The sequence below is a fragment of the Centrocercus urophasianus genome, unplaced genomic scaffold (assembly GCF_019232065.1).
Source record: "Centrocercus urophasianus isolate 14NV4802_14NV808 unplaced genomic scaffold, USGS_Curo_1.0 seq_10, whole genome shotgun sequence".
NCBI classification, from domain to species: Eukaryota; Metazoa; Chordata; class Aves; order Galliformes; family Phasianidae; genus Centrocercus; species Centrocercus urophasianus.
The window spans coordinates 81,503,962-81,519,248 of record NW_024884142.1 but is presented as its reverse complement, the minus strand read 5'-3'; the positions used below and the strand labels follow the sequence as shown (position 1 = coordinate 81,519,248).

At 41.2% G+C, this 15,287-nt stretch overlaps 1 protein-coding gene across 5 annotated transcripts in view; it reads left to right on the top strand.

Moving 5' to 3' along the window:
• The window catches only part of KCNH1 (potassium voltage-gated channel subfamily H member 1), a 190,667-nt gene extending 176,520 nt beyond the window's left edge, over positions 1-14,147 (top strand). For 4 of the 5 annotated variants that reach the window (XM_042815897.1, XM_042815891.1, XM_042815882.1 and 1 more), the window contains exon 11: positions 9,338-14,147. In XM_042815897.1, coding sequence (XP_042671831.1) covers positions 9,338-10,186 — 849 coding nt within the window. In that variant the 3' untranslated portion in view covers positions 10,187-14,147. The remainder of the gene's footprint in view (positions 1-9,337) is intronic. The other variant, XR_006168313.1, reaches the window with a different exon arrangement.
• Positions 14,148-15,287: the final 1,140 nt, after the last annotated feature.

Genomic DNA, 15,287 nt, shown 5'->3' with positions numbered 1-15,287 from the left:
TCTGACCACATCATTGCCTTTCGCAGCAACACAATCTCTATGTCTGTTTCAGGTCTCCAGTGGGGTTGTCTCAATGATAAGACGGAGGAAAAGTCCCCAAATGGCAGCAAGCCATAGGGAGTTTGGGGAAACAGCCTTTGACTCTTGAGAAGGCATGCTGTATTCATTAGGTGTTGGGTTATGTGGTATTTTGTATACTTGTGATTTAGGTAACAGAGAGGTAAGTTCCTGCTGTGCCTTGGCCTTAAAACAATTGTCAAGGCATGCTTGTGTGCCCAGGAGTGAGGGCAGTATCTTAGTCTACAATAAAAGATGAGTCTACCTGAATTGTTTGTGTGTCTGATGTGTGTGCACCAGCACCTCATGTACTAAAGAGGAAAAAAAAATGAAAAGAAAAAAAAAAACACAAAAAAACAGTGAAAATAGTAATTTATAAGTATTGCTTCTGGAAAATATGGATTGTCAGGCAGAAAGCATAAACATTCTTTTTTCTCCTCATTTACTGCAAACAAGTTTCTGTAGAGCATTTCAGATTTTGACAGACATATTAGTTCTCAGACCTAGTATAATCTCACCAAACCTTTGCCCACACATTCAATATTGTTTGTAATAGAACATTGCCTTTGACAAATAATGAAGTCCTAGTAGATCTTTAGCAATATATATTTTGATTTTTTTCTCCTGTGATTCTTTTTTTCTTCTCATAATTTAGTGAAGGGGGTTGCTAAATGAGCTGTAATGTGCTGCAGTTGTGAATGTTTATCCAAACTACTGACCGGTGTCAGTGATGTGTTTTTTAATTTTAAATGTGTTGTTCTCTAAATTTACACTGACAGTGTTTGAGAGCCTCTTTAGGAGAAAAAACATTTCGTGATGACTCAAAAATTGTTAGGGTAGGCTTGTAGATCGAGTTACATCAGGTTTTGTCTATTATTTCTGCTGATTATTCTGGTCATATAATTCCGTCTCATTTTCATAGTATTTTTGTAAAATCTTTTTTCCTTTTCTCTCAACACTAAAATTGCCTGTAGGCATGAATTAGAATGAGGAGTTCGACATAAAGGAGTGAAGTCTTGAGTTGTGCAGAACTTCTAAATAAATAATAGTGACATGATTAAATGCTAATATTCAAGTCAGTATTTCTGGAGTTTGTAATTAGGCAACAAAGTATGCTGTCACAGAGAGGAGCTTCAGTACTGTTGAAGCTGATGGCGCTCCTGACAGTAACAGTTACCCCAGATGTTACACTGTCTAGATTGAAAACCTTGTTACCTCTATTCATCTGGATAGCAAGGATACTCATTAAGTTATGAATTAGTGCTTCTTCCAAACACTTGCATATTAATGATGTAGCTGTGCGCAGAAGCCTAGTTTTTGAAGAGTAAGCAGGTAGTGCTCTGTTAGAGGAACTGAGTTGGCTCCACACAGAACAACAGCCTCCTGGAGGTGGAAGAGAGCTGTGCACATCTACTTGTTGGTTTCTGGTCTGTGTGTGCTCCATGTATATCTGGGGTTTCCTGCCCAGCACTCCTGGCACAAATGCTCCCCTACATCCCTACTGCCAACACGTTCCAAGCCTTAGTTTACTTTGAATCTTCAGGTTATTACTAAGAAGTAAGAATATTTGGGAGTGCCTTGGGAGGAATGTGACATTAGCTGGAGAGGAGCTTCTACCTTTTCAGAAACAGAAACCAAATTCTGCTGTTGCACCCTGTACAAAGCTGCTGACATCTGCTGCATTACTGCAGATGTTCTGTTTTGCATGGGCCTAAATCCCATGTACTGAAGCCCACAGTCAAAGCCACCTGACATACTGAGTGGATGATTTGCACCACTCTTTGAAGAGGTATCTGTATTTAGTAGATTGTGCCTTGAAGCTTAAAGTACATAATGGAATCTGCACTCCTGCCTGTCATAAATGTGACCTGTGTACTTATGTACCTTCTTACACAAATTCCCTTTATGTCTTCAAAGTGCAGCTGATACGAGGAGCCCAGGAACTGACTATGGTAATAGATAATGGGAGTGAAATCCATTGCAGGTTTTGGTGGGAAGCGTTGTGAGCCTGCCCTCTTGATCCTATATTACGTGAGAATTGCAGCTTTAGTTTCTTTAACATCGGTGTCAAAGGTGTTTTTATTGTCAAGCCTTCTACTTTTTTTTTCCTTCCTCTTTCTTCTATTTTTTCTATTTCCTATTGCTTTCTTCTTTTTTTTTTTTTTAAAAAAAAAAAAAGAAAAAAGATCGGGTCCAATTTTCATTGGACTAACATCAGCCTAAAGATATTTTCATCAGTTGTTGGCAGATGCTAGATGGGCTGCCTAGTAATAAATGCCTTTTTCATGATTGTTTTGCTCACACTTAAGTCCATTTTCTGTGAATATTGTATGAAGCAATGTTAAGCTTTTAATTGTTTATGATATTTGGCACTTCCAGACTCTGTGAATGTTTCTGCATCCATGAAAGAGAATTATTAAGCACCGGATCAAAATGCTGCCATCTTACTTGCTGTTAATGCTGAGGAAGACCTGCCAAATCTTGTAGTATTTGTGCATTCTATAGAGGTGGAAAGAAATAAGGTTTCAGAGCTAATAATAGCAGCAGCTTTGTGGCTAGGAGCCTCATTATAGTAACTCCATAATGACAGTCTGGTTCGAAATGTGATGAAATCCGTATTTCTGTCCTCTCCTGTGGGTCTTGGTTAAATTCTCACAAGTCAAAGCTGAAAAGAAACAGGTATTTTTGCAGAAGACTGAAAGATCCTTTCCAATTCTAATGCAAGCAGGTCTTTTTTAGCATTTGACAGAATATGATTTTCTCTACATTCATAATGTGTTTTAAATGAAGCTCCCCCTGATCTTCAAGACTGTCTCATGCAATGCTGTCTCAGTGCTTGCTTTTACAGTCAGCTAACAGCAAGAAAACAGTTGCTGACATGTTATTTCTGTCTCACCCTTCTGTTTGCTATTTTCCTGGGACTGTGCATACGTTCAGGGGAGAGTGTTAAAGGACGTGAATTGCTATTGTTCTGCTGACAGCATTGTTCTAGTGCACTTAGTGGACTCCCAGACATGCAGAGATGGCAGTAAGCTGTTCCTTATAGTAGCAGGTAGAGACAGTGGCTTTCTCAATTCCTCATGTGCACCAGGTGGTCTCCCTCTGGTACCGAAACAGCGTGCTGTTTTTAGCGGTTTCGTTAAACCTGGGTAAGCTACAAAGCTGTGTGAAATCTATGTAATGCTGCAAACCAGTCGATTCCTCAGTCCAGTGTGCAAGTGAGAGGATGCAATGAAAGTAAATATTTGTCTCCAATGGGTGAATGGTCTGCTCAGATCTTTAAGGTTTGCATCTTTGAGTCTCTATTATATTTTCTTCTGATGTTTGCCCTTCTGGTATTTCCTCTGTCACCTTCACTGGAAATGTTTCCTTTGTAGTAGGGCAGCAGATCTGGATTTGGCCTATGTAATTATCTAGGGTTGCCTATGGATAACTAAGGAAGCAATAATTCATATGTGACAATTCTTACAGATACCTTTGCAGCCTCCAACTATTTTTCCTGAGCAGGTTACTAGTTTTGTCTAGTTGCTAGCTCTGAGTGTCTTTCTCTGCCTAGTATTTGCCTGCTCTCTTACTGTATCTACGCTGACTTTTTACCTTCAGAATGTCTACTGTATTCAGGGGAAGAACCATGAACTTGTCTTCTTTATGCAACTCCAACTGTCATTTGTTGCTGTTGTTTTCATTATTGGATAAGGCACTGACTATTATCCAGTCCCTGCCTACTCCTCTTTTTTGCTGTGCCATACACCCTTTCATATTATTCACTTCTATCTCCCAGTCTTCATGTAATGGAATTAGGCACTCAAATTATTCTATTTTTATTTGCATCTGCTGAGGTTGCACTGTTGTTTGTTAAGCACGTCATGCTTTCATCTTTTTGCAAGGCAGTGTTCTATTGTAATGACCAACTTAATATAGGTTCTCTGAAATGTCTTCATGAAACAAAGTGAGCGGCCCTGTGCCCATTTCTCCTTTCCTTATTGCTCAGTAAAAACAACTTGAAGCTCTGCTAGATAGTTCTAGAGAAACATCTGGTCAATGCAAATAATGAGATGAGAATAGTAATAAGTAGCAGTGAGCCAGCAGAGGGAAACAGCTGAAAGACTTATTGTAGGATATTTCGTTTTACTTGATTTTTTGAAAGGGAACCTTGTACTTAAGTAAATCAACTATATATTCTAGGTCTGGGCAAGAAGGAGAATTTACTGACTTTGAAAGTTGTGGGAAGGCTGGAAATAATCCAAATGAATTAGAAGAGTTAAAATTGGGAAGCTTGATGTTACATTGAAAATTTAAAACAATGGTACATTAGCTGTACTACCTCTGCAGAGATTTTTGAACGTAAGACTCTAGAATTAGTTTCTAAAAGTAAATGTTCAACAGTGTGAGGGATGAAGGAACAGAATTGCTGCTGACGTCAAATAATCTCAGCCTTGAAGCAAAACCTGTAGGGATCTTTTATCAAGATGTGATGATGGATTCTCTATTGCTGCCAAATAGGATGTTTTTCTACAAGAAATAATCTAGTTGTTGCAAGATTCTCTTTGGGAATCTCCCTTCAGAGCAAACTTGTTGCCTACCCTACACTGGAAGCCACTGCAGGCTTTTCTTCTAGTCTTACCATAAAGAAATTAAGAAAATCTTATTAATGCAAAATACCCATGCTGAGTTATTTAAATGGTGCTTGGGTTTGAGTGCTGAGCCCAGGAAGATCTAAATAATAGAATCATGGAATCATTAAGGCTGGAAAAGACCACTAACATCACATAGTCCAACCTGAACCCATCCCCACCGTGCTTGCTGACCATGTCCCTCAGTGCCACGTCTACATGTTTCTTGAACACTTCCAGGGACAGTGACTCTGCCACCTCCCCATGCAGCCTGTTCCAATACATTGCCAATCTTTTTGAGAAGAAATGTTTCCTAATATCCAAACTGAACCTCCCCTGGCGCAACTCGAGGCCATTCCTTCTCATCCTGTTGCTGTTACCTGGGAGAAGAGGCCGACCCCCACCTTGCCACAACCTCTTTTCAGGCAGTTGTAGAGAGCGATGAGGTCTCCCCTGAGCCTCCTCTTCTGATAGTTGATGGGCATGCCACATTTGATAACCAAAGAGATAGTGCAGGTATTCATCTACATTCACCTTTTTTTCTTTTTTTAAATACTTTGAGGATAAATATTGACCTTAAACTCTGAAAGCATTGATTCTATGCGTACAGCCTGAGAACTCTTTGAAGATAAAAAGAGACAGAACTTTGCCCCCAAGCTTACTGAAGAGTTCAGCACATATACTGAAGAAAGGAAGATTTGCTGGATGTAATCCTGTCTTTCTTCCTCAGACACTGCTCATGCACAGGCAGGAATGCAGCTACACAGTCTATGCTATCATGGATCAATGGCACATTTGGGGGCGTGGATGTGCTTGTAGGTATCAGTGCATTTCTCCATTTCTCTGATTGTATTATCCAAAAATAAAATTGTTACAGTGTCACCATAACTGCCTCAGTTATACCTCAGTCAAATGTTTATGAGGCATTTGCAGAATTCTGTGCCTAACAGAGCTATTTTCTGTACTATTATTATTATTATGCAAATCTAGGCTAATATCCCCCCAGTACTCATGTTTCTGGCATCCTGGGAGGCCTTCCTGTAGAGCTAAAAGATTCAGCACCTTTTAATCAAAGACTTGAGAATGGAAGTGTGTTGGGTGCGCTTTTATGCCTAGTGTTTGTATTTCTTGTTACTTCATCTCAGTTCAGGCTCTTCTAACACAGTTAGGGTTTTGCATACTTCTAAAATGCTCCCACTGTTCTGCATGCTTTGCTCTTGCAGATGATGATGTTATGGAGAAGTGCACAGTTTGCAAAGTTGACCTTTTCGCACTGGTTGGAGTTTAATGCAGCTTGGGAAATTCTGAGGGTACAACCTCTACATTCTTCCTTCCCAGAAAAAAATTAATGCTTGGAAAGATTGATAAAGAGAAATTGAACTAAAAGTTGTCTTAGGAGCTTGGGCATATTTGGGGATTTAACCTCAGTTTATAGCCCTATCAAATTCTACATTAAAACTACTGTGTAGGTCCATACTTCTCTTTCTCGTAACAAATGAAAACTACTTTTATTTCCTTTGCACTTGGGCTCATTGTGGGAGCAGGTATATATATGTCAGCATAACAAACACATTTTCTGCGTATCTTGGATGCTTCCAAATCTTTTATCACTTACAGATTGCTTTTTCCCCAACAATTTTAAGAAAAGTGTCCCTTTAAAGTAGTTATTTGTATTTTTTATGTTTCAGGATTTGTATTTAGCCTTAAACGAGACAGCAGCAACAAAAATCCAAAATGCAGTTGTAGAAAAGGTCTTTTCAATTACTGCTGATCTTTGCATGGTTATAAAACCTTTGCTCCATACATAACATGGAGCTATCTTCAGAAAACGTAGTGCTGAGGAGCTTGCCAAAAATGGGACCAGTGACAGCTTTTCCTGGGCTTCCCAAAGACAGGTTGCAGTCTGGCAGGTATTTCTCTGGTGTCTTATGAGTTTGGTAAAGCAGCCAACCCCAGAGTTGGAGGCTGTGTCCCCTAGCAAATTCACACAAGCTTCAATTTGCACTGCATGAGCGCAATTTGTCACATAAGTAGATATGTTGAACAGGACAAGAGATGTGAGGACTGCATTTCTGCATTCATGCAGGTGATTGCTACTGTGTGATACTGCCTTGTGGCTGGTATAAAGCCTCACGTAGAAAATGGAAATGCATGCCTCCTTCGCATGCTAGTGAGGAGACCAAGATAAATGCAATATTTTATGTACTTGATCCCTCCACGTAGGCTCCTGTCTGTGGTGCAGCCTGGTCTGCAGGAAAGGAGTGGGCATGCTCGGGGCCGTAAGGCAGAGCACCCCTCAGTGAGGAGGCTGGTGGCACACCCAGCCATGCTTGGAACCAACAGGCCTCACCTAGGCAGTGTTGCAGGAAGCAGCAGTGCCTGTGAGGATGATGAGAACTGCCAACAATACATCTCAGTGTTTGCCTTTTTGTGTTTGCTGATATATCTGCTTTTCTTGTACTCCAGCATGGAGCCTGTGCCATGGGCTGTATGGGACACAGTGGCTAGTATGAGTTAAGCAGTTATTGCCTGTAACTTACTCCATTGCCTTCTCATCTGTATTGGGCAGTAGTGGGAGCAGCTTCTGTCAAATAACACCTTCATTTATGTTAGAAAAGCCAATAACTAAAAGGTCAGAGATAATCCAGTGCTTAGAAGACAAAATGCTGAGCAGACTGCATTGAGCAGGACTTGAACTGGACAAGGACTCTATGAAGCAGCCTGGCCTTCAGCTCTTTCAAGCACCACGGTGCTGTCCCTGGTGACTCTGTAATGGTGACAATTGCAGCACCCAATTGTACGTCTCTTCTGAGCACTGAGGGAAAACATGGACCAGATCCATAGGTCAGACTGAGACTGCTCACATGCAGAAACATGCTCATGGGCAAAGAGATAGTGGCCCTGCTAACTGCGCGTCTGCCTGGCATGGCACCGTGCAGGTCATAGATGTCCACAGCAGCACCAAGCACGCAAGCTCCAGCAGAGGGTGTGCTTGGGGATGCAGAAGTTTGCAGAGACAAATTGATCTGGTTTATAGCTGCCTTGCTTTGCTGGAGCTCAGTGCAGCCAGAGCCAGCCTGGGCCTGCTGCAAGACTGACCCCCAACACAGCAAGGCTCCAGCAGTGCATGCAGGGCAGCTGCTCTTGCTTCGGGCTGGCACTGTTCCTTCACTTAAAGTGAGAACTGCCAGCATGTGGGAAGCCATTATCCTGGATCACTGTATTGATACTCCATTCCCGTAAGTGTTATTCTTTCACTACTAAGGATTATGCTTTGTCCACCTTATACTGAGCCTGCTGCAGACTAAGTTTCCTGGAAAAAAAGTAGTACGGTCAAATACTCATTTTACTTATCTTACATTTGGCTTCCTAATTGCAGCTTGGAAATAAAATATCATTTGTGCTAATTTTATTCTTTTGCATCTGGGTAATGCTGCCAAGTCTGACAACTTCTTCCTGAAGACACAATGTTAAGATAGTGTTTTTCCCTGCTTCACAATGACAGAACTGTCAAGAAGCATTGAAGTCAGAAGCAACATGCGCTGTGTGTGTGTGCCAGTGAATCAGTGCTTATTATGTTTGTTTTAATTTAAATCTCTCTGCACTGGAGGGGTGGGTTTGTTTACATATTTACTAGTAATGATTTGAATCAGAAAGTTATTTCTGGAGCATAAGGATTTAGAGTGGGTTTTCCCAAAGGCAACTGAAGACATCAGGTGACAGTGTTCTGTGGAAGCTGGGGTCTACATCTTTTATGCTCTGCATTGAAGCCTCAAAACAAATTGCTTAGTGGATCACCTTCAGTATTCCACCAGTAATAATATAAATATAAAAATCAGTACTGAAAGCCCCTAGGCTGCTCTCTTAGACTGCTTAGCTCACAGGTTCAGGAAGGCTTGGTTAGGAGAACAGACAGAAAAGTAATGTTTCTTCCTGCAAAAAAGTGTATTTTCACATAAAAATGAAAAAATAAAATGAGAAGCTCTTCAAGCTGCTGTAGTCATCAGCCATGGATAGCTTTTCCTCATCTCTCAGAGCTCATTCTTCATTGTCCTTGTAGCACTGGGACTAACTTGAGTTTTGCATTGTTTCTAATCTGCACGTTGCTTCTAGAAGAGAGTGTGGGAGGGACTGTACAAGAAGTACTTTGCAGACTGCTGCTTGGAGAGTCCAGACTCATCTCTGCTGTGCTCACTCTATTAGTGCCAAGCTTCCTTAAAATATCAGAACTTTTGTGTGATGTATAGCAAGTGAGCTCTGGGACGAGGCTGCTATAAGATTGGAAGAGAGTCTTTGTAACTCTAGAAAATTGATGCTCAAACGTAGACTCAGAAAAACAAATATAAGAAGTCATTTATGATACAAAACAGAGCAAGTAAGTTCCTGGGATCATTGCATTTAGAATGGCACTGCCTTGCTGGCTTCTTGGAACTGAAGAGCTTTTTCTTTCTGATGTTGTAAGACAGATGATGTATGCTTTTAAACAACGAACAAAGCCACGTTCACAAAATAAGACACTTGAGAACTGTGGTAATGTTGCTATAAATGTGCAGAGGTTATTCATTTGTCAGTAGTAATAAAATCTTTCAAATAATTATTTCTCTACAACTCCTCTCCTTAACAAACTTGCAGTTAATGACAGCGTTGAAATCTCTTTCCCCATGTAGATTGTATTCCGGAAAATCAGCGATGTGAAACGAGAAGAAGAGGAGAGAATGAAAAGGAAGAATGAAGCCCCCCTGATTTTGCCACCAGATCACCCTGTCCGCCGACTGTTTCAGAGGTTCAGGCAGCAGAAGGAGGCACGGCTTGCAGCTGAGAGAGGCAGAGATCCAGACGACCTGGATGTGGAGAAGGGCAACATCCTAGGCGAGCACTCCTCCGCACGCTCAGTGGTCAAAGCCAGCGTTGTGACCGTACGGGAGAGCCCTGCAACCCCTGTGTCATATCAGTCAGCTTCAACCTCTGGGACTTCTGACCAGGCAAAGCTTCAGGCCCCCACGTCAGAGTACACAGGATGTAAAGCATCAGGGGATTACCCCCGGAGAAAAGGCTGGGCCAAATTCAAAGACGCCTGTGGGAAAGGTGAAGACTGGAATAAAGTCTCTAAAGCAGAATCTATGGAGACGTTACCAGAGAGAACTAAAGCTTCAGGAGAAGCTACCCTGAAGAAGACAGACTCTTGTGACAGTGGCATTACAAAAAGTGACTTGCGCTTGGATAACGTTGGGGAGACAAGAAGCCCACAGGACCGCAGCCCGGTCCTCACCGAGGTCAAGCATTCCTTTTATCCTATCCCAGAACAGACTCTTCAGGCTACCATGCTAGAAGTGAAACACGAATTGAAAGAGGACATCAAGGCTTTAAACACAAAAATGACCAATATAGAAAAACAGCTCGCTGAGATACTTAGGATATTGACCTCAAGAAGAAGCTCCCAGTCACCACAGGAGTTGTTTGAAATATCAAGGCCCCAGTCTCCAGAATCAGAAAAAGACATGTTTGGAGCTAGCTGAGGTGTTCCTTTATAAAAAACAGTCAATCAAATGAACACCCCCCCCTAACATTTTAAATTTAATCTTGAAAACAAGTGAGGGACCAATTCACTAAGCATGTTCCCTATGTCTAAAAAGGTACAGTAGCAGGAATTGCAACCTCATGTCAAGATGGCAGCTGGCTCTGAAGTCTTTTTGACAGCAAGGGTACAGTTTATAAAGCTTTTCTTTTCTCCATTGGTGCCCATTGTCCCCACTCCCTCTTTCTCCCTCAGGATGTTGGAATAAGAGCTCCGAAAGCAGCAGCCATCCCTGTGAGCGCCAGGTGACCTCTTAGGTTTTTGGAGCATGCCTTATGTAGTTAGCTCAGTTTTTGCCTATATGAATAAGGACTGGCCAGGGTGCTTGTGCTTTCAGCATTTTTTTTTTTTGCTGCTGCTGTTGTCACTGTTTCAGTCACCCGTACAGCATGTTAAATGCCACAGTATATTTTCATGTACTTGTAATAAAGCAAAGAGGAGTAGAATTTGTGCTACTCAATACCAAAGTTACTTTTGGGTAGTCAAGGGACAGCTAAGAAGATGGGAAAAAATGTAAAAAAAAAAAAACCAAAAAAACAACACACAAAAAAACCCCTCAAGTCTGTTAGTAAATGGGTTCATCCACATTTTCATTCTTTGAGTCAGGATATTGATTTTCAAAATCTTGACTTCTGTCTCAGATGTCGTAGAACATTACCTGTGTTTTTAATTTCTGCTGGAGGACAGAGGTTTGGGTGTGCTGTGTACCTGCAGAACGTGCAGAACACTTTCTGCCCACTGCAGAATGTGTTGTGTGTCAGTGTCAATAACCATTCTGCAGATTTGCCTCCCTGTGAAAATATACTGTAGCAATTATGTCCTGTCTTTGCTATGAATCTGCTCTTTTGATTCCTGTTAAATTATTATTCAGAAGTTTCTGTTTTGGTAGTGTTCCTTGTAGCCAAAGGCTTTCACAGAACTTTCATAGAATTTAAATTGTGGCATTTTTCTCTATATCCGGATGTATTGTTATTGATCTAATCTATGTAGAAAGTAAATGGAGGTAGAAACACAGTGCTTACTGTATACAAGTGCTATTGTAGCAAGGAAACAAGAAGATCTGCTTCTTAAAGAAGGAGATGTTTCCAAAACTTATATTTTCATAACTTTTTTGGAGGAAGATTGAAGCACTTTACCAAAATGACTGTTCATTATTCATTATTTAGGGTAGCAGAGAAGATTCCATACCTTGGGACATAGGTATAGATCTGCAGTAAATTCTCTCCACTGGTCTGGTATGCTCACTATTTAACCGTAGGTTATTGTCCAGAAGCATGGTGCAACTGTTGAGCTTTTCATTCTCACTGGCAGTAGGTCCTAACACACTGTGGGAGTAGTTCTCATTCTTTTTCTATGGTACTAACTCATTTACATTAAAAAAAACACATAAATTTTTGGAGCAGATATGAGATTTGGGTTAAGTAAGGAAGAGAGAAGGGAAATGACCAATTAGGAAGGATTTCTGGTGGCCTAATGCTTGCATGGGGCCATGCAGAATTATGCCATACATCCTTGGGGAAGTGCAAGGCCCACCAGTGAAACTGCACACACGGTATTGGGACTGTGCTATGCAAAGCTACGAGCTCAGGCCTTGAAGGCAGTAAGTTTGTTTTATCTGTTCTGAGGACAGCACTGCAGTTTGCAGCTGCTTTAGGGTTAGCTTTCAAGGGTCTTGCATGCTGGTTCAGTACAGGAGTGTCCACAAATAATAAATTTTAATCAAGTCTTGAAAGATTCCCGAAATGCATCTGGATCAAATCTGTCTGCAACTTTCTACTTCCCCTACAGAAAGAAAAGGCATTACAGAAGTGACTTGCTAGGAAACAGTGAAACAGAGGTGCCATTTCCTATATTTATTTCTAGTTCCAAGTTTGGGTTTTTCCAGTGGAAGCTGGTGTCTTTTGCAGTTATGTCTGGGGCATACTGAGGAGAGCTTTTTTGACCAAAGTCACGGTGTGTTCGGTGCTTTAATCACTATGAATGGCAACAGCTACCTGCAATAGCTATGCCATTTCCATAAGGGATCCATACAACTGCAGTTTCAGATTAGAATTACTATGTGTTTTCCTCTCCGAACTCCTCGGTCAGTAAATTCATTGGGCAGTGAAATTAGGTAAAAATAAACTACAGGTTTGCAAGTATACATGTATTTGTAATCAGTGCCCCAGAGTTGCAGAGGGGTTTGAGCGGTTCACTTGGTGCCAGTTTTCTAATCCAGGCAAATTACTCATCAGCGTTGTGTTTCCTTTGTAACATGTTTGAAAGGCTGGAAGTCTTGCTGAACTCAGCTGGCAGCCAGCTACCTGCAGTCTGATAAACATGGAAATTAGCTTATCCCAGACAGATAAGAGGGGAAATGTTTGTTGCCCCCAAGGTATGTGCCTAACGTCTCAAGTGTTGCAGTGCAGATGTAGGATTAGATCCACAGTTGCAGGTTACCTAGTCCTCTGTTGCTGAGTCCATGTTAACGTTTCTCAGTGGTATCTTTCATGTGTCCTCAGGGATATGTTTAAGGTTTTTCTGGTGTTGCTGATTGCCTAATCCTGGAGTCAAGGCAGGGTTAATCCTAGAAGCCTCACAATTATTTGCATCACCACATGCGGTTCGGTGAGTAAAGGAGCATAAGTCCCCATTTCTGAGGGCACTCCAAGTGCAGCCTGAAGTTTAGTTCAGTTTGGAACACAGGTACGTGCTCCATGGCCAGGGCTGGGTGAAGCACAGAGTCCATTTTTAAGGCTTTTATGAGGCCTTTTTAAGAGCCTATAAAGTCAGTTATAATCCACTCGTATAGCTTTCAAAGATTGTAATATACTCTGGAATTACACTTAAAATGTAATGTCACTGAAGATTATGGCCAAATTTGATTCTGTTGCAGTCATGAATCTCCAGAAGAACTTGCACTCCTTCCAATGACACCTTCAAGGCATCTGCTCCAGGTCAGCACTGAAGTGGGCAATGTCACTGAGATTTGCACAGCTCTAACAAGTCAGAACTATTTTATTATGATTTCATGAACTGGCAGGTACTAAAGCTAGTTGTAGAAGACTGCATCATCCCTTAGTAACCACTATGTATTGTGAAGGAATCTGAAAAAATATAATATTTAGGATGAGCTTTGGTCTTTGGATTCCCTGGGCTACTTAGTGGTAAATAAGCGAAACCTTGTCTGCTATGGGACTCCTTTGACCCTCAGACTAGTTTGGACCTGTAGTGTATTGCCCAGGCTCAGCAGATGAAGAGAGATTTGTTTAGGGAGTGACTGAAAGCAGCTATGTTGTAAATCTGTCTTTCTCCATTGAGCCTTAAACTTGGATGCCTAAGGCTGGGTGGTGCGCATATCCACGGTAATTGTTACTTATTCTTCCATTTTATTTGTGAGCTTTTCCTTTTATTTGTGTTGGGTAAGCCTTTTCACTTAAATTATTTTTCATCTTAGAAATGGATGACCTCTGAACATGAGATTCTGCCCCTTAACAAGGAAGCGGTTTACATTCTGTGTTCTGGCACAGTGCTTCCACCACTTAACTACCTGCTAAACAACCCGTGTTAACGAACAAGAGATTGTGTCCCATTTTTACCCTATGGTGGAATGAGATTTCAGTCAAAAGCTGGTAGTTCAGAGGAAGAGCTGGGGCTCAGGGTTGTTACAAAGGGAGCTTGTAGAAGTTCATACTTAACAAGAATACCAATATGCAGCACAGGATTTAAAAAGCAAAACCCAACCCTCATCCCTTCCATGTTCAGCTACATTGACTTCTGTCTGGTATTACCTGTATACTTTTACAAACACCATTCTTGCTTTAAATCTCTTTCACAGTGCTGCTCTGAATCCCAGCGAACACCCTGTTTAGCAGCTTCGAAGGTGATGTTCTGCTTCTACAGTACTTCACTTTAATGAACTGCACAAGATATTTACTGTGAATATCTGGTGATATTTTTTCAATCACAGTCTGTGAAAGAATTTACTACGATTTGTCTTTGCTATACAAACAGCAATGTGTATGACTACGCTTGTGCCGTTGCGTGTGCATACACACGTATATATAGTATCTGTGTATAGACAATAGATAATATGGATTGATTTCTGTTATGTAAAAGCACATCCTTCACTTAATGATTACAGTTCAAGAAGGGAACTAAAATCTTCCCCTTAGCTACCCACTGAATGTGCTAGCTAGCATCTTGTTTGTTAAATGTTGAACTTTCAGGCCATACCTACTGGTTTCTCTAGCAGTCACAGCTTCATACAGTTAGTTTGGCTGATATTGTGACTGAGAGATCTGGCAGGTTAGTCAGGAGAGAGATCCTGTTAGTCAGGAACCAGAAATGTATGTGAAATTGGAAAAATGCTGTATCATAGCTGGTGGGAAAACAGCTTGTAAGCCACTGTTTCTTGCTTGCTCACAGTACCTCTGAAGCCAAGGTGCCCTGGTATTGCCTCTCCTGGCTTCTCTTGCAGGAGGGACTGTGGAACAGGAGGGTTTCTTTTTCCTGGCACTGGGGGCTGTCTCAGGTGCTGAGCCTGTCCTTCTCACATGACACTTGGTCACTGCACTTCTGCTTTCTCGGCCTGGTCTTAGGTGGTGAAGAGCATCTACTTAATTCTTCCTTTCTCTGTAGTCTCCTGTGTGTGTATTGGCAATAACAATGTCTGTGTTTCAGCCGCACTTCTGATTTATTAACAGAAACCTTTTAGAGAGAGACCCGGGCAGGGGAAGCTCCAGAAATGTGAGGTATAGTACAGTAGATTACTGTATCCACTAATCTGACATACTTTTGACCACATTGTTGTGGCAAGCATTGATTCAACTAAATAAAAATAATGCTTTTTGCAATAAGATATAGCCAACGTTTAGCCTTAAGACCCTTTCATAAGTGAAACGTTTCAAACTGTGATTCCATTCTCTTTCCTTCTTCATGTTCTGTAGTATTTACAATGTTGCCTAAAGATAAAGCACTTTGATTAGCTTTCTAAATCTAATGGAAATCACTTGTTGGTAATCACGCTTATTTCTCCACTTAATGCCTTCTTATTAGGATAA